At 40.1% G+C, this 19,855-nt stretch overlaps 1 protein-coding gene across 2 annotated transcripts in view; it reads right to left on the bottom strand.

The window, feature by feature from the left end:
• Positions 1-12,384: 12,384 nt before the first annotated feature.
• Positions 12,385-19,855, bottom strand: part of OGG1 (8-oxoguanine DNA glycosylase) — a 29,556-nt gene continuing 22,085 nt past the window's right edge. The window contains exons 7-8 of one of the 2 annotated variants that reach the window (XM_056556683.1): positions 16,307-16,356; positions 12,385-12,542 (exon numbers count right to left, since the gene is read on the bottom strand). In XM_056556683.1, coding sequence (XP_056412658.1) covers positions 12,468-12,542; positions 16,307-16,356 — 125 coding nt within the window. In that variant the 3' untranslated portion in view covers positions 12,385-12,467. The remainder of the gene's footprint in view (positions 12,543-16,306; positions 16,357-19,855) is intronic. The other variant, XM_056556684.1, reaches the window with a different exon arrangement.

Genomic DNA, 19,855 nt, shown 5'->3' with positions numbered 1-19,855 from the left:
GGATTTTCACTAGTATTTGTTTACATGCCTTCCAATATGGTTGAGCCCGTGGACAGGACCATAAAATGTGTATCAAAGTTCCTTTACATGAGCAGCCCCTCCAACATACCTGAGAAACTGTGGGATATATAAGAGCTAGCTTGTCTGGGGTATAGTACCACCTCAGTACGGTTTTCATAGCGGATTCAACATGTGCCAAGCATTTCAAGTAGAGACGTATCATTTTGAAGGATCTCTGCCACTCCTCAGCAGTGAAAGTCGTGTTTAAATCCCTCTCGCATCTACGTAGAGGATGAGATTTAGTGAAATGAGCGGAATGTATCAAGTGACTAAAGGTTTTAGGCCCCTCTGGTTTCCTGTTGTGTATAAAAGGGCTAGTGCATTCGGTTTAATCCCAGTCGGGGTCAGACCCTGTAACAGATGTCGTATTTTATAGTAACTATAGGTTTTAACTGTATTCAATAAAAGTTGTTAAATTTTAGCTTTTTTCTTGGTTGGTCTTGTTCCACATTTTTGCCCTAAAGATATTTTTTTCTGGCTTCAAAGGGGTTCTTTCTGGCTTTTTAAATCAACTGGTGCCAGAAAGTTAAACAGATTTGTAAATTACTTCTATTTAAAAATCTTAATCCTTCCAGTACTTATCAGCTGCTGTATGTTCCAGAGGAAGTTCTTTTCTTTTTGAATTTCCTTTCTGTCTGACCACAGTGCTCTCTGCTGAAACCTCTGTGCATTTTAGGAACTGTCCAGAGTAGGAGCAAATCCCCATAGCAAACCTCCCCTGCTCCGGACAGTTCCTAAAATGGACAGAGGTGTCAGCAGAGAGCACTGTGGTCAGACAGAAAGGAAATTCAAAAAGAAAAGAACCTCTGTATTATACAGCAGCTGATAAGTACTGGAAGGATTAACATTTTTAAATAGAAGCAATTTACAAATCTGTTTAACTTTCTGGCACCAGTTGATTTAAAAAAAAAAAAAAAAAAAAAAGTTGCCTTTAAAAAGTACAACTTGTCCCACAAAAAATAAGTCGTAATACAGGTGGTGTTTGGGATTACAAATACATTCACGTCAACAGGACTGAACTGCAATCCCACACACGAGTGTCCCCGATATTAACTGTTGGCCCAGATTTATCAAATTGTCAGAAAACTGTAGTAATTTTCCCCCAGAGCACCCATCACAGCTCAGCTTTCCTAGCTTAAAGGGGTACTCCAGTGGAATACTTTTTTTTTTTTTTTTTATTTATTAACTGGTGCCAGAAAGTTAAACAAATTACTTCTATTAAAAATCTTATTCCTTTCAGTACCTATTAGCTGACGAATACTACAGCAGAAATTATTTTAATTTATGAAACACAGAGATGTCTGCTGACATCATGAGCACAGTGCTCTCTGCTGACATCTCTGTCCATTTTAGGAACTGTCCAGAGCAGCATACAGTGGGGGTCAAAAGTTTGGGCACCCCAGGTAAAAAAAAACATTATTATTGTGCATAAAGAAGCCAAGGAAAGATGGAAAAATCTCCAAAAGGCATCAAATTACAGATTAGCCATTCTTATAATATGTCAACAAAAGTTAGATTTTATTTCCATCATTTACACTTTCAAAATAACAAAAAACAAAAAAATGGGGTCTGCAAAAGTTTGGGCACCCTGCAGAATTTATAGCATGTACAGCCCCCTTTGCAAAGCTGAGACCTGCCAGTGTCATGGATTGTTCTCAATCATCATCTGGGAAGACCAGGTGATGTCAATCTCAAAGGTTTTAAATGCCCAGACTCATTTGACCTTGCCCCAACAATCAGCACCATGGGTTCTTCTAAGCAGTTGTCTAGAAATCTGAAACTGAAAATAGTTGACGCTCACAAAGCTGGAGAAGACTATAAGAAGATAGCAAAACGTTTTCAGATGTCAATATCCTCTGTTCAGAATGTAATTAAGAATTGGCAGTCATCAGGAACAGTGGAAGTTAAAGCAAGATCTAGAACACCAGGGAAAATATCAGACAGAACAGCTCACAGGATTGTGAGAAAAACCTTAAAGTGGTACTCCTGTGAAAACCTTTTTTCTTTTAAATCAACTGGTGGCAGAAAGTTAAACATATTTGTAAATTACTTCTATTAAAAATCCTAATCTTAATGCATAGCAGATGTATGCTAAGGGCAGCATGGCGGCTCAGTGGTTAGCAAATCCCACTAGGGACAACAATAAATAAAGCGTTATTATTATTATAATAATGTCAGCAGAGAGAACTGTGCTCGTGATGTCATCAGAGAGCATTCCAAAAAGAAAAGAATTTCCTCTGTAGTATTCAGCAGCTAATAAGTACAGGAAGGATTAAGATTTTTTAATAGAAGTAATTTACAAATATGAAAAAACTATATAGGTGTGTGCAGCTCACAACTATTACGCACCGAGGTCAAACTGGGCAAGCAACTATACCTTAATTGCTAGAAAGGGAAAAACCAAAAAATACAATGTAGCCCGGACCTTCTAGGTGAGTGAATAAAAATGGATATACGTGGATCGTGCTTCAATAATAATCATCATTTATTATAAAATATAGATAAGATTTCGACACTTCTCACAGGGCCCTTGTGAGAAGAACATACATATTAAAAGGCAACCTAACAATGAATTTAGGCAATAGTAATTAAAAGTATAATCCTGGCATAGGATAATAAAATAGCAGAGTAGGATCTGTACCATACAAATATATTAAAGAGTTGCTCTTCTGGGTATTTAGGGTAGATATGTCCCTTTTAGATACAGTAGCAAACAGTCTGTAATATTAGAAATTGTTACCGGTCTGTAAATGGTAACTCAGGCGATGGATATTGCTCCCGCAATGGCTGAGTGTCCGTGGTGTGCACAGTTCTCTGTGCGGTGCTTCCAATTGTGAGCCTGGTCCAGTAGAATCTTAGCGCGGTGGCAGTCGCTGTCGGCTGAGGCGCTGGCAGGCGCCGAAGATCGCAGTGGTGTCCGGGGACTGCTGGCGCTGGCGTGCGCTGGAGTTGGTATTCCTCACCGCTTTGCTAGTTGGTAGACAGGACCATGTACTGGAGGGCTGGAAGTTCAACTCGTTGTGCCGGCGTCTGACGTCAGAGCCGGGATGGCTGCACCAGGATGGTTACACCGGAATGGATCTGAACTGCTGAACCGGGTAGGTAGCAGAGTAAGAGCGCTAATAATGGTACAGTTCATAAAAGGTAACTGGCCATAAAGTTTAGGCACAGTTCGAGTACTACTATGCCAGTAGATAACGAATAGACGCGTTTCAGGGTTGTATAATATAACCCTTTCCTCAGTAGTCATGACTACTGAGGAAAGGGTTATATTATACAACCCTGAAAGCGTCTAGTTAAACACCTTCCTATTTAGCCGTTATTTCTGTGTGCGAATTTTATCCTAAAATTATACGGATTTAGCTGTAAACCTAATTCATTTGATAATCCCTATATATGAAATACAAATTAGTATGAAACAGAGGGGCCATGTATAAATCCATATCAATTATAAAATCTTAGAAACACCAAAATAACTAATACTATTTGAGATCTAATTTAAAGGCTATAAGGTATTTTTGAGATAGTGCCGAATTTACTCTTATTTTCTATTATTCTAGATATTAGAGCCTATAGTGATTTTACTGATAGTAATTGGTTCTACATATATTCATCATACATAATAGTAATATGGATGAATATAAGTAGTGCTCAGCACATATTATTTTATTATTTCTTATATGTGAGTGTATTTATCAATCAGGGGATGCTAGATTATTATCATAATATTAACTATGACAACATATGTTTAATTTTATAGTTGCTAATATATATTTCCTAATTTTATTATATATATATTACTTTCTATATTCATGTTTTTATTTTATTATTATTTTTATTATTATTTAATATTATTCCATTCTTATTGTTAGTGTTTCACTATTTATCATATGCTATAATAATTGTCTTTTGTTGCCAATTATCTATGCTATTTTATTTTACTTCTATTGTTATTTTTTCCTTTTTTGATATAATTATTATAACAAAGTTCTTTTTATATTGCTTAATAAATAGCATTGTTCATAAGTATTGCTTCGTTATGTATTATTATTTTATTTCATTTTATTTATTTATAAACGGCAATACTTAAACAAATGCAAACCAATTTTTTACATATATAGCCAATATAGATGGGACGATAAGTTTCACGGACAGGTAATTATCAAATCTAGTCTCTTATTCAGACCTTGCGGATGCCTGGTTGCTAATAGAAACATCCAAAATGTTTCCCGATTATATAGCCGTCTCCTTAGGTCTCCTACCCTGACTCCTAATTGTATTTTTTCCACTCCTGTGACCCTCAGAAAACTATTGTCCCCTGCGTGCACTTTTCTAAAGTGTTTAGAAAGCATGGACACACTAGATACATTGTTTTTAATGTCGGCCACATGTTTGCGGAACCTTGTTTTTAAAGTGTTGCCTGTACAACCTGTATATTGAATCTTACAGGCAGTACATGTGGCCACATATACAATCGATTTTGAATTACAATTAATGTAATCTTTAATTTTATATTCTTTCCCTGTGCAACATGATATTATTTTGTTTGTTTGTTCTATAAAGTTACAGGTAATGCATCTAGTGTGTCCATACTTCCAGCACCCTGTTGTTTCCAGCCATGTTCCCCTATTTTTCTTGGGGTTAGGATAAAATTCGCACACAGAAATAACGGCTAAAGAGGAAGGTGTGAATTAGCGCGTTGACAGTTACCTCAGGTTTCTCCAAATAGAGTGTGATCCATGTGTTATCCAGGTATCCAGTTCTTCCATGTAATTTTAATGTGATGATGCGGTAGGTCATGTGACCGGACCGCTCAGTATTTTAATCGTGTTTGTTATGAGATGTATTAGTCTACGATTAAGCCCTGTAAAGGGCGAAACGCATCAGACATCTTTATCTGTATGTATCCTGCAGTGGAATAAATAAAGACAAGCCTTTTTTACCTCATACCTTGGTGCCGGACGGAGTTCTTTCTCATTTACAAATCTGTTTAACTTTCTGGCACCAGTTGATTTAAAATAAAAAAAAACAAAAAACGTTTTTCACTGGAGTACCCCTTTAATGATCTCTGGTAAAGTGAAAGCTGAGCAGTAATTCGTTGCTGTGGAGTAAATCTCTCCAGTTGTTCTCTTACATATACTGATTAATCAAGGCACCCTGTAATTTATCATAAAATATACCCTACCCCTGATAGTCACCATAATATACATCATACCCCCTAAAATGTATTGTATTACAAGCTCTCCCCCTAAAATTCCTTACAATATACACCATACCTAGGGGTCAAGTCCTGGAAAAAAGTGTGGGAACTCACCCAAGATTTCTAATAAACCCCTACAGTTTGCACAAAAAAATAAAAGAATAGAAAAAGTCCAAGCTAAAACTTGACATCCAGGAATCTTACAGGACGCAGACATACAGCTGCCTACAGTTTATAAGAGTTTAGTAACAGGGCAAGACTTATTGCTCAGTCACAGATTTTAACTGTATACACTTTTTTTTTTTATAACAGGTTAACCCTCTGTGTTATCCTACTCGGGGGCTGTGCACATCACCATCTAAACTTACACTTAGTATGTGACTACGTTTTAGTCCATTCCCTGCATGTATAGGTTTACTGTGCAGCACTGTAAAGCACAGCAGACCACACTTTTTAGTCACACTAAGTAAACATATACATGCAGAAAATGGACTAAACATTGACACTAGCCCATGACCATGTTTAGGCCACTAAAGTAAACTGGGGCATTGCCACTATATGTTGACCAAATATATAACCTACGTGTAAGATTAAATCATGATGTGAATATATAGGACCATATATAGTAGCCAGAGAATTAGAGAACAGAAGTAACTACTGCCCCCTACCCCCACTTCTACAAATATTCCCACATACGGTGACCATATAATGGTAGATATCAGCTGCACACAGGCTCTGCAGACCATATAAGCGATTATATACAGTTACATCAGGTGACTCGCATGTGACGTCTTCTCTGATCAGAGGCGGTTACTTTCTTTTTCTTCTTCATCCGGCCCAAAATGTCATGATGATTAATTCCAGACACAACTCATCTCCACAGAACCTGCAAGACAAACATTTTAGGCTCAGCACTTTTCCAGCACCTATTGTACCCCAAACAGTAATAATGCCCCCCTGTAGAGATTACCAGCCCTCCTGTATAGCCCCTATAGACCCCTGTGGTTACCATCACAGTCTGACTCCACAGTAGTGGCTGTTCTGCTCCTCATTGGCAGGCAGCGGAGGGCCCGGTGTATTTTAGCAGACGTGACTGTCTTAGCATGTCTACTCCCAGCAGCTATTGCCCTGTTAAAGTGGTAGAGGGCGGCTGCATTCCTAATGTGATGATGGCGGCCCTGGGTGACTGTCACTCAAGAATACACACTGTAATAAATCACATTTCTGATAAACTGTAACAAGCCCTTCGCCCATTTTGGCCTTGAAGACACAGAAAGTTAACTTTTTTGGGGTTTTGATTTTTTCCGCCTCGCTTTCCAAGAGCTATAACTAATTTTGCCATCCACAGAACCCATAAAAGGCTTGTTTGTGCATGACCAATTGTACTTTGTAATGACATCACTCATTTTACTATAAAGTGTATGAGGCAACCAAAAAATATATAATTTGTGAGGGAAATTTAAAAGAAAAATGCAAGTTGGCAACTATTTATTTGGAGAGCACTTTATGGTAAAAATTATATGACATCTTAATTCTGTGGGTCAATATGATTAAAATGATAGCCTAGCCATGACATATGCTTTTCTATTATTGTACTGCTTTAAAAAAAAAAAAAAAAAAGTAAAGCATTTATTTTTTATTGTATTCTGACCCCTATAACTTTTTTAACCTCCTCCTCCTCAAGTAATTTCCTTACTACTGGGTGACACACTGTAAGAAACCACCTCCTCATGTAATCTCATTACTACTGGGGTGACACACTGTAACAAACCTATTCCTCATGTAATCTCCTTGCTACTGGGGTGACACACTGTAACAAACCTCCTTCCATGTAATTACCTTACTGGGGTGACAAATGTAACAAGCCTCCTCCTCATGTAATCTCATTACTACTGGGGTAACACACTGTAACAAATCTCCTCAACAAGTAATCTCCTTACTACTGGGGTGACACACTGTAACAATGCTCCTCCTCATATAATCTCCTTACTACTGTGGTGACACACTGTAACAAACTCTCCTCATGTAATTACTCGACTACTGTGGTGACACACTGTAACAAACCTCCTTCCATGTAATTTCCTTACTGGGGTTACTTGTGACATGTCTCCTCCAGCTCAGCCTTCCTCCTCCACAGCATCACACAGGTCCTTCAGCCACGATCTCTCCTGTGCTCCACAGTTAAGCTCCGCCCCCAACATCTCCAGCATCTAGCAGTCCCGGCCGGGGGAGGAGACGGAGGGAGGATAAGAATAATTCAGAGGTCGGTCCTGCAGGACCAATGTAAAGGGACGGAGTTCCTCCTCTGGAAAAAGCAAAGGAACGCCATTCCTGTGCATTCCTGCAGGACTAGGGCCCTGCCCATACAACTAAATATAACACACATTGGATTTTCAGTATAGATAATGAACCATCTGTATGCATTTGTCAGCTGCAACTCAGGACGTGAACCTCCAGCACTGTTGCATAGATTTCCTTAAAAGCATAAAAACCATACGTTTGATAGCCGTGTCAATGATGGACATTTATCATGGTTGCTTTGGTAAGAGAGTTCTGTAGTCATTTTTTTCTAGCTTTGCTTTTGCTTATGTGTGACATATTTCTCATACTATCACAGGCTGTTGATAAATTTAGCTCACATAAGCAAAAAAACAGTAAATCCCTTTTGAATACCATTTATTTATTTTTTTAGCACAAGCGAAAACCAATAAATGACTTCAGAACAACACTTTGTAACCCCATCTCAAGTTGCAGCTGTGAAAAAAAGTGAATATATATATATATATATATATATATATATATATATATATATATATACATACATACATATACATACATACAGTCATGGCTGTAAACGTTGGCACTAGAGATGAGCGAACTTACAGTGAATTCGATTCGTCACAAACTTCTCGGCTCGGCAGTTGATGGCTTTTCCTGCATAAATTAGTTCAGCTTTCAGGTGCTCCGATGGGCTGGAAAAGGTGGATACAGTCCTAGGAGACTCTTTCCTAGGAATGTATCCACCTTTTCCAGCCCACCGGAGCACCTGAAGGCTGAACTAATTTACGCAGGATAAGTCATCAACTGCCGAGCCGAGAAGTTCGTGACGAATCGAATTTACTGTAAGTTCGCTCATCTAGTTGGCACCCCTGAAATTTCTCAATAAAATGAAGTATTTCTGACAGAAAAGGCTTGCAGTAATACATGTTTTGCTATACACATGTTTATTCCCTTTGTGTATAAATATAAACATCCCACCTGAAAGCAGATAAAAAGGAGAGAAGTTCACTCTCACAGTCTTTGCAGTGTGTGTCTGTGTGTGCCACACTATGCATGGACAACAGAAAGAGAAGAGAACTGTCTGAGGATTTAAGAACCAAAATTGTGGAAAAATATCAACAATCTCAAGGTTACAAGTCCATCTCCAGAGATCTAGATTTGCCTTTGTCCTCAGTGCGCAAAATTATCAAGAAGTTTGCAACCCATGGCACTGTAGCTAATCTCCCTGGGTGTGCACGGAAGAGAAAAATGTATGAAAGGTGTCAACGCAGGATAGTCCGGCTGATGGATAAGCATCCCCAAACAAGTTCCAAAGATATTCAAGGTGTCCTGCAGGCTCAGGGAGCATCTATGTCAGCACGAACTATCCGTCGACATTTAAATGAAATGAAACGCTATGTCAGGAGACCCAGGAGGACCCCACTGCTGACACAGACAAAAAAGCAAGACTACATTTTGCCAAAATCCTTCTGGGAAAACGTCTTATGGACAGAGGAGACCAAGATAGAGCTTTTTGGTAAAGCACATCATTCTGCTGTTTACCAAAAACAGAATGAGGCCTACAAAAGAAAAGAACACAGTACCTACAGGGAAATATGGTGGAGGTTCAATGATGTTTTGGGGTTTTTCTGCCTCTGGCACTGGGTGCCTTGAATGTGTGCAAGGCATTATGAAATCTGAGGATTACCAATGGATTTTGGGTCGCACTGTACAGCCCAGTGTCAGAAAGCTGGCATTGCGGCCAAGATCTTGGGTCTTCCAGCAGGACAATGACCCCAAACATACGTCAAAAAGCACCCAGAAATGGATGGCAACAAAGCGCTGGAGAGTTCTGAAGTGAGCAGCAATGAGTCCAGATCTAAATCCCATTGAACACCTGTGGCGATATCTTAAAATTGCTGTTGTGAAAAGGCGCCCTTCCAATTATAGAGACCTGGAGCAGTTTGTAAAGGAAAAGTGGTTCAACATTCCGGCTGAGAGGTGTAAGAAGCTTATTGATTGGTTATAGGAAGCGACTGATTTCAGTTATTTTTTCCAAAGGGTGTGCAACCAAATATTAAGTTAAGGGTGCCAATCATTTTGTCCAGCCCATTTTTGGAGTTTGGTGTGACATTATGTCCAATTAGCTTTTTTTCCTCCTTTTTTGGTTTAGTTCCAATACACACGAAGTTAATAAAAATGTGTATAGCAAAACGTGTTACTGCAATCCTTTTCTGTGAGAAATACTTAATTTTGTCGAAAAATTTCAGGGATGCCAACATTTACGGCCATGACTGTATATATGTGTGTGTGTGTGTATATATATATATATATATATATATATATATATATATATATATATATATATATATATCTCTATATATATCTATATCTGTATGTGTGTGTTTATTTAAAAAAAAAAAAATTACAACTTTTTTCACCCTAAATGTACTAACCCATTTTTTGTTTGTTTGTGTTTTTTATTCTCATTTCAGATCCGTGTATCCTGTGGCGTACTTCAGATTCGGCGGACTACGATGACCAGTGTTTTTTTTTTTTTTTGTTTAATATTAATAAAATAGTTAAAGAGGGCTTGTGGGGCAGTGTTTCTGAAAATAAATATTTTATAAAAGTGTTGTGTTTTTTCTTTTTAAATTTACTTTACAGGCTTAGTAGTGGAAACTTTCTTATAGACAGAGTCCATTACTAAGCCAGGGCTTAGCGTTAGCCCCCAAAACAGCTAGAACTAATCCCCAATTATTACCGCCGGTACCAACAGGTCCGGAGTGTCAAATGGCACTCCTGGGCATAGGCGGTAACAGGCTGGCATTATTTAGGCTGGGGAGGGCCAGTAACAATGGTCCTTGCCCACCCTGGTAATGTCAGGCTGCTGCTTGATAGGTATCTGGCTGAGAATGAAAATATGGGGAACCCTCCACATTTTTTTCATAAATAATTAAATATTTAAAAAACTGCATAGGGTTCCCCCTATTTTCATTCTTAGATACCAACCAAGCAGCAACAGCCTGATGTTACCAGGGTGAGCGAGGAACATTGTTACTGGCTATCCTCAGCTAAATAATGCCAGCGTGTTACCGCCTAGGCCCAGGAGTGCCATTTTTGATGCCCCGGGCCTGTTGCTACCGGCCCTGTGGCAGTGGGTACTTTTGTTTAAAATAAAAAATAAAAACTCCCCAACAAGCCCTCATTAACCATTTTATTATTAACTTTAAAAACAAAAACTAAAAAACGCTGGTCATAATAGTAGTCCACCAAATCCGAAGTAGTCCACAGGATACACAGATCTGAAATGAGAGAAAGATGGAAAATAGGTTGGTACATTTTTTGCCACCTGACCGTGGCACACGACTACAACTTCCAGCATGTCCTCACTGTAAGGGCAAACTGGGAGTTGTAGTCATACGATGGCAGGCTGGCGGGAGATTTGCAGGCGGGTGACAAGCAAGTCAGGGAAGCTTGTCACTAGAGATTACAGTGATTCGATTTGTCACAAACTTCTTGGCTCTGCAGTTGCTGACTTTAGCCTGCATAAAATAATTCAGTTTTCAGGTGCTACGGTGGGCTGGAAAAGGTGGATACAGTCCTAGGAGACTCTCCAAGTCAGCAACTGCCGAGCCGAGAAGTTTGCGATGAATCAAATCACTGTAACTTCGCTTATCTCTACGTGCTTGCACATCTCCTGCTGCACGATTACAACTCCCACCATGCCCTTGCAGTAAGGACATGCTGGGAGTTGTAGTTATGTGTCGTGGGCGGGAGATGTGCGACACGGGTGACAAGCTGGTCACCTGCCCTGCCGCATAACTACAACTCCCAGCATGCCTTTACAGTAAGGACATGCTAGGAGTTGTAGGCTTGTGACACAGGCAGACGAAAACTTGTCACCCACCCCGCCTCAAGACTACAACTCCCAGCATGCTCTTACAGTGAAGACATGCTGGGAGTTGTAGTCGGGCAGGTGGAAGATGTGCAGGCAGGCGACAAGCTTGTCATCCGCTGCCTACGCTGCACCACTACAACTACCAGCATGTCCTTATTGTAAGGGCATCCTGGGAGTTGTAGTCCTGCGGCGTGGGTGCGTGACAAGCTTGTCACCCGCCAGCACATCTTCCGCCCGTGACGCATTACTACTATAACTCCCACCATGCCCTGGTGGAGCGCGGACGGGAGGGAGATGTGCGGGCGGGTGACAATAAGGACATGCTGGGAGTTGTAGTCCTGCGGCGCGGGTGCGTGACAAGCTTGTCACCCGCCCGCACATTTTCCGACCACCCGCCACACTACTACAACTCCCAGCATGCCATTACAGTAATTTTATGTGTGAAGGGTCCTAGAATAAGTTTTCACTTTAGAAATTCATATCATTTCAACTAATATCTCACAGATGAGGGTTCTAAGATGTGGCTTGCCACATACAGAAATAGGCCTTATGGAAATGTGACAATACAGATATTTTGAGTTTATATGGCTATTAATATTGGCATGTGTAGAAGTTCATCTAAATATGACAGATAATTAGGATAGTATCCAATGTTTTGTTTCAAAATCTTCAGTGCTCTAGTTAGTGGGGGAGATTTATTAAAACCTGTGCAGAAGAAAAGTTGATCAGTTGCCCACAGCAACCAATCAGATCGCTGCTTTAATAAAAAAAAAAACCTCTGAAAAACAAAAGAACAATCTGATTGGTTGCTATGGACAACTTTTCCTCTGCACAGGTTTTGATAAATTTCCCCGCATGCATGTGCTAGGTGATTATCACATTGCACTGTAACGCAGAGACTGTTTAGGATTCCTAAATCTGGAATAAAAAAATAAATATAAACAATATGAAACTGACTTTGGGGTTATATAGAATTTATTATTTGCTTGTGTAAAAACAAAATAAAATTGTTCTTAATATATAACAAAAAAATAATAATTTTCATTTTTATCTTTTTAACTTTTTTTCTTTTGGTTGATCTTCTGAATGCTGAAATTTCTTAAGATCTGAACAAAATAAGACCTAAAAAAAGCAAATAATAATAAAATACAGAGAATGGATAGACTATGCATTACACGTTAACACACAACTGTATACTGCAACATAGCAGCTGATCAGAAGTACAAACCGCATATGTTACAGTGTAACTGCAATATTTTTAAGCAGCAGGATACACATTTAAAACTAATGGCAACCTTGTAGCCTGCTGCTAAAACAAGTGGTCTACGGAATTGCTGGCAGTCCTGAAGACTCGCATGGGTCATCTGGCAATTTAGTAAACTGCTCGCTAGAGGGTTGCTGGGAGTTTTAAACCTGTATCCTGTCACCGCCCAAAGAGGTTTTTTCTTCAGCAGCGGAACGTTCCGCTGCTGAAGGAAAAACCGAGGATGGTTTTGAAACGCGTCCAGCGATTATAAATATGCGATATTGAGCCTGACAATATAGAACACTTGCCTGAGACTATTAGCGATCATCCGACAGATCCAATGCATCTATTACAGTGCGCTATCTCCCGAGCGCGCGACCTGTACACGAGGAACGCCGCCGGGATATTCACTCAGCATACCGCATCCAGCCGTTATATTAATTGCAAGTGAAAAGCCAATCGGGCCATCCACAATAAGGACTTGAAGCTTGCTGACCGCCACCATTCCCAGCTGGTCCGACCAAGGGACTCCGCTTGACAGCGCTGCAGTCCCCCCCAAACGGTGCCCACCACCAAGTGCCGCGTTCTTAAGAGTTGGCCGAGACTCCAGCAGTGCGATCCCTGACTGAGGCAAGTCACTGGGCGAAAGACTCTATACAGCCGGCACACAGGACTACACTGAAGGGAGATCCGTGACATCCCGGGAGTGGTGAGCATTGTATGGAGCTTATTGCAAACTGGCTGATCTGATATGACATTTTGATGTGTGGTATACACAGAGATGCATAAGGAGTGATCTTTAGTGACTGTTCACTGTTCACCAAGCGCTACCTTGTTTAGGTGGGATCGAGTTGCCACTGTCTGGACAGATACAGTACTATTGCATCAATTGACTAACTGTATATCTGTAGCTGCTACATTTTATCTGCTTCATATTGAAGATCACTGAGAATAGGAACAATTGAATGAACATTTGCACTGTGTTGTTCCACAGGATTATTAGATTGCTATATCGATATTACAGGCTCAAGTCGCAGATTATTATTATTTTTATAGTTGTTATTGGTATTATTATATTATATTTGTATTGTGTATTTAATTAAATTAATTAGGGGAGTACAAGGACCCTGTACATTCCCTATTTAATCTATTATCATTCTATATTAATAAATACTAATTATTTTAAACCAGATATCTTTGACCTTTGAGCCCCATCTACTTTTTACATATTGTCCCTATTTTTATACACCGTGGGTATAGGTGTTTGCTGGGTTGCTCGGGTCTTTAGTGCCGGTCAGACAGACAGGAGCCTCTCGATTGTGTCTATATTTGATTTGTAAATTACTTCTATTTAAAAATTTTGACCACCTATAACGTTCTCATTTTTCTGTATACAGGGATGTGTGAAGGCTCTTTTTTGCTCTTCTTTTGCGTATATGTGACTTTTTGATTGCTTTTTATTAATCTTTTTTGCAATGTGACGTGACCAAAAAGCAGAAATGTTTGACTCTTTTTTTACGCTGTTCACCGTATGGGATCATTAACATTATATTTTTATGGTTCGGACATTTATGCACGTGGCGATTCCGAATATGTTTATTTATAATTTTTTAAGCTTTTTTGATTAACCCCTTAAGACGTAGTTAAACAACAGCTGGAGGTACGCAACTACAACTCCCAGCATGGCAAGACAGCCGTTTGCTGTTCGTGCATGCTGGGAGTTGTAGTTTTGCAAGATTTAGAGGGCCACGGTTTAGAAAGCACCGCACAGTGATCTCCAAACTGTAGCCCTCCAGATGTAGCAAAACTACAAATCTCAGCATGCCCACACAGCAAACTGACGTCCACACATGGGGTATTTCCATACTCAGAAGAAATGGAGTTACAAATTTTGGGGTGCATTGTATCCTATTACCCCTTGTAAAAATGTCAAATTTGGGGAAAAACCAGCATTTTAGTGAAATTTTTATTTACACATCCGAATTTAACAAAAAGTTGTCAAACACCTGTGGGGTGTTAAGGCTCACTGTACCCCTTGTTACGTTCCTTGAGGGGTGTAGTTTACAAAATAGTGGGCCATGTGTTTTTTTTTTTGTTTTGTTTTTGCTGTTCTGGCACAATAGGAGCTTCCTAAATGTGACATGCCCCCCAAAAACCATTTCAGAAAAACTCACTCTCCAAAATCCCATTGTCGCTCCTTCCATTCTGAGCCCTCTACTGCGCCCGCCGAATACTTGACATACACATATGAGGTATTTCCTTACTCAAGAGAAATTGGGTTATATATTTTAGGAAGATTTCTCTCCTTTTACCCCTTGTAAAAATTCAAAAACTGGGTCTACAAGAACATGCTGAGGGGTGCAGTTTTTATAATGGGGTCATTTATGGGGTATTTCTAATATGAAGACCCTTTAAATTCACTTCAAAACAGAACTGGTACCTGAAAAATTCAGATTTTTAAAATTTTGTGAAAAATTGGAAAATTGCTGCTGAACTTTGAAGCCCTCTGATGTCTTCCAAAAGTAGAAACATGTCAACTTTATGATGAAAATATGAAGTAGACATATTGTATATATGAATCAATATATCATTTATTTGGGATGTCCATTTTCCTTATAAGCAGAGAGCTTCAAAGTAAAAAAAAATGCAACATTTTGACATTTTTCATAAAATTTTGGCATTTTTCACCAAGAAATGATGCAAGTATCGACACAAATTTACCATTAACATGAACATAAAACAATTTCAGAATCAGAATGAAAAGTAAAAGCATCCTTAAAGGGCTGCGTCCTTAAAGGGGTACTCCGCCCCTAGAGAGAGCTCTGTGTTTCAAAAAGAAAATAATTTCCTCTGTAGTATTCAGCAGCTAAGTAGTACTGGAAGGATTAAGATGTTTTAATAGAAGTAATTTACAAATCTGTTTAACTTTCTTGCACCAGTTGATAAAAAAAAATAAAAAATAAAAAATAAAGTTTTCCACCGGAGTACCCCTTTAAATCTTTATTGGGGGAAGGGCTTTAAAACATTTTTTTTAACATTTATTTTACGCTTTAGTCCCCATAGGGGACTATTTATAGCAATCATCGGATTGCCAATACTGCTCAGTGCTATGCATAGCACTGATCAGTATTATCGGCGATCTTCTGCTCTGCTGGAAGGCAGGAAGGAAGACCCCGGGAGAGCGGCGGAGGCAGGTGAGGGGACCTTTGCGGTAGTGTTGCGGGCGATCAGATGAACCATTTAAAGTGCCGCACATGCCGTGATCTCTATTGATCATGACATCTGTGGGGTTAATGGCAGACATCAGCGCAATCGCTGATGTCCGCCATTACCGGCGGGTCCCCGCTGTGCATGAAGCAAGCGCAGCTCCTGCATTTGCGTCATTGCCGTGCCGTAAAGGTATGGCGCTGTGTGCAGGTACTTGCTGCAGTACCATACATTTATGGCGCATGTCCTTAAGGGATTAAGGATGTCTTTACAGGGACTGCATAGGAATACACAGCAACTACTCACGATACCTTCAACTGGCCCTCCCACTGAATACTGAAAGCTAAAGACTTCAAAATATTTTATACAAAAACGTTAATATGAATTTATTTATTATGGGTTGCAAAAATTTTAAATAGGCACACAAACTTACTCCTTGGGCCCATCCGGCGTAAGGACCCCAGAGACTGTGGTAATATTCTCCTAGAAGACAAGAGAGAGGAATAGACAAATTATGTAGTTACAGTACTTTATTAGCCCCTTAAGTCCATTTTTTGCACTTTCGTTTTTCCTTCTCCCCTTCTAAAAACCATAACACTTTCACCTTGGCACCTACAGAGCCATATAAGGGCTTGTTTTTTGTGTCACCAAATGTACTTTGTAATGAAATCACAAATTTTATAACAATCTGCGGCAAAACAAAAAATTAAAAAATTACACCTTATCTTTATTCTGTAGGTCCATACGGTTACAAGGATACTATATTTATGTAGGTTTTATTTTATTTTACTAAAAAAATAACTACATGCACCATAATTAGTATGTTTAAAATTGTCATCTTCTGACCCCTTTAACTTTTTTTGCACCGTGGTCTGTAGTTTTTATTGGTACCATTTTTGTTTTGATTGGACTTTTTGATCGCTTTTTATAAAAAAATTTTATGGTTTATGAAGGGACCAAAAATTCACAATTTTGGACTTTGGTATTTTTCTTTTTTTTTTAGGTGTATGCCATCGACCGTGCGATTTGATTAACCTTATATTTTAATAGTTCGGACATTTACGCACACGGCGGTACCACATATGTTTATATTTATTTCTGATTACATTATTTTATTTAAAAAAATGGGAAAGGACTAGGAATAGCTTCCGGGGACCAGAGAAGTAGAGTTTATTATTTTAACCTCTTAAGGGCTCAGTGTTTTTCAATATTCGTTTTTTCCTCCTCACCTTTTAAAAATCATAACCATTTCAATTTTCCACCTAAAAATCCATGATTGCTTATTTTTTGTGCCACCAATTCTACTTTGTAATGACAACAGTCATTTTGCCCAAAAATCTACAGTGAAACCCAAAATAAAAAAATAATTGTGCAACAAAATTGAAAAAATAAATAAAAAAATAAAACACGCCATTTTTGTAATTTTTGGGATCTTCCGTTTCCACGCAGTGCATTTTTCGGTAAAAATGACACCTTCTCTTTAATCTGTAGGTCCATGTGATTAAAATGATACCCTACTTATATAGGTTTGATTTTGTCTTACTTCTGGAAAAAATCATAACTAAATGCTCAAAAATTTATACGTTTAAAAATGTCCTCTTCTGACCCATATAACTTTATTTTTCCGCATATGGGGGATGTATGAGGGCTCATTTTTTGCGTCGTAATTTGAAGTTTTTATTGGTACCGTTTTTTGTTTTGATCTGACTTTTTGATTGCTTTTATTAATTTCTTATGGTATAAAAAGTGACCAAAAATACGCTATTTTGGACTTAAATTTTTTTTTACGTGTACGCCATTGACTGCACGGTTTAATTAATTATATATTCTTATAGTTTGGACATTTATTCACGCGGCGATACCACATATGTTTATATTTATTTACATAGTTTTTTTTATGGGAAAAGGGGGGTGATTCAGACTTTTATTAGGGAAGGGGTTAAATCACATTTATTAACACTTTATTTTCACTTTTTTTTTTTGCAATATTATAGCCCCCATAGGGGACTATAACATTGCACACACTGATTTCCTACACTGATCACTGCTATGCAATAGGATGGCATTGATCAGTGCTATCGCCACACGACTTCTCCTGCCTGGATCTCAGGCACGGAGCAGTCAGTCATTCGGTGATCGGACAGCGAGGAGGCAAATAGGGACCCTCCTCGTGTCCGTACAACTGATCGGGACACTGCGGTTTCTCCATGGTGGTCCCGATCAGCCCGACTGAGCTGACGGGAAGGTTTCACTTTCACTTCAGATGTGGCGATCAACTTTGATTGCCGCGTCTTTAGGGTTAATACTGGGAGGGGACGGTCCTATTGGGCACTGATACAGGATCAGGTCGAATTCTACTTTTTTTTTTTAAAGAGCCAAGGAACGTGCTCTCGAATCACCCAAAGTTCAAGAAAAAGTGCAAACGTGTTACACTAAAAAATGCGATCTATCGCAAACCCTTCTCCGACAGGAGAGAGGCACCCCAACAAACCTTACCCTTCGCCTCCGAACCAAAAAGGTACCTGCGAGGTTCCAGGTTCGATGTCCCTTTTCACCGAAGCGGGATAACACCTTGGCGTTAGCCAAGGTATCTGCCGGCAGAGCCATTAACGGTCGGTACTCTGTCCATGCAGGAGTACAAGGGGTTTTTGCAGGAAGGTGCAAAACCTAATGCCACACACCTCCCCCAGACCGCTAGGAGGGACACCCAGAAGGGCTACCGCATCCTAACAATCCTGTGGACACACAACACGCAAAAAAAAGACACGGTGAACAAAAATAAATAAATGTGAATATGCGCAGGTATACTGCCCGGACATCCGGCCAGATCTATAAAATTTCTCTTATCCTAGCCAGAAGGCCGGGAATCAAGTGGTGAGTGCCACTAAGGTGAAGAGATCATGGTGCCAGTGCTTCAACTCAGTGAGCCAATACACCCAGTGAGTTTCGGCACCTTGGGGTCACCACTCCCCGAGGCACTAATGTATCTTGACTCTAGACCCTCTCGGCCTCATGGTGAGACCTGGAGGAAGCAGGTCACATCAGGGTAGCCGTTGAGCTGATTTTGTGGCACCAGCCCCAGAGCGCCTTGGTACACCTGCTCCTCCATGTAGCCATCCATTTCCACCAGTGGACTACCTGATAAGAACAGAGACTACACTTGATCTTAGTCAAAAGGTCGGCATTCTACTGCTGTGGTAAAAAAGACTGCCACTCCACTATACAGCTTGGCCCCATTCCTCCAGGTTCCCCAGGGAGAGAGAACTCAGCGTCTCCTGTAAGCCCCATAACAACATCCGGAACCTCACCCCCAGCCTCCTCCTCCTCCGAAGAGGAAAAGTCACAGAGGGCTCGGAACCGGTTTGAGAGATTCGGGAGGTAAATTGAACCTTCCTTTGGCATCTGGCGGGTGGCTGAAGATCTTAACTATCCTTTCTTATTCCGCCTAGTACCCGCCCATCTCCCACTGTCCTCAGTGTTCTCACCATGAGAGGACAGCAAGTAGATGGCATCCTTCACTTTGTGGATCCTCCCAATCTCCTCATCTAGTTCACTATCCCTCAGGTCCTCAGCAGTAAGGCTGGCCTCAGGGACAAGATTTAAAAATCACCTCAGTTGCCTGACGCTGCTCCCGTGACTCCCTATACCTTTCCTGCCTAGCTCTTTAACAGCCTGCCTAGCCTGTTTAGAAGCAGCCCCAGCCCTGTTTTTACCAGTACCCAAGTTTCCTGCTCCTGTGTGCCACTGATCCGGATAAGCAGTACCAATACAAAATAACAGTTTCAGTCCAGTCTTTTTGGGTGGCGAAGGCATCTATGTATGTACTGACCGCTCTTTCAGGATGACACCGCTGCTCCAAAGGATCAGCAGCGGCAATGCTTAGAGCCGCCGGAGCTCCCGCAGCAGACTCAGGCAAAAAGCTGTCCACCCACCCTTTGGGGAGCAAGCTAATGCACCAGAGCCTTTACTGCCCACTGCTAGG

The sequence above is a fragment of the Hyla sarda genome, chromosome 2, assembly GCF_029499605.1.
Source record: "Hyla sarda isolate aHylSar1 chromosome 2, aHylSar1.hap1, whole genome shotgun sequence".
NCBI classification, from domain to species: Eukaryota; Metazoa; Chordata; class Amphibia; order Anura; family Hylidae; genus Hyla; species Hyla sarda.
The sequence above is the reverse complement of the archived record's forward strand: the minus strand, read 5'-3'. Positions and strand labels throughout refer to the sequence as shown.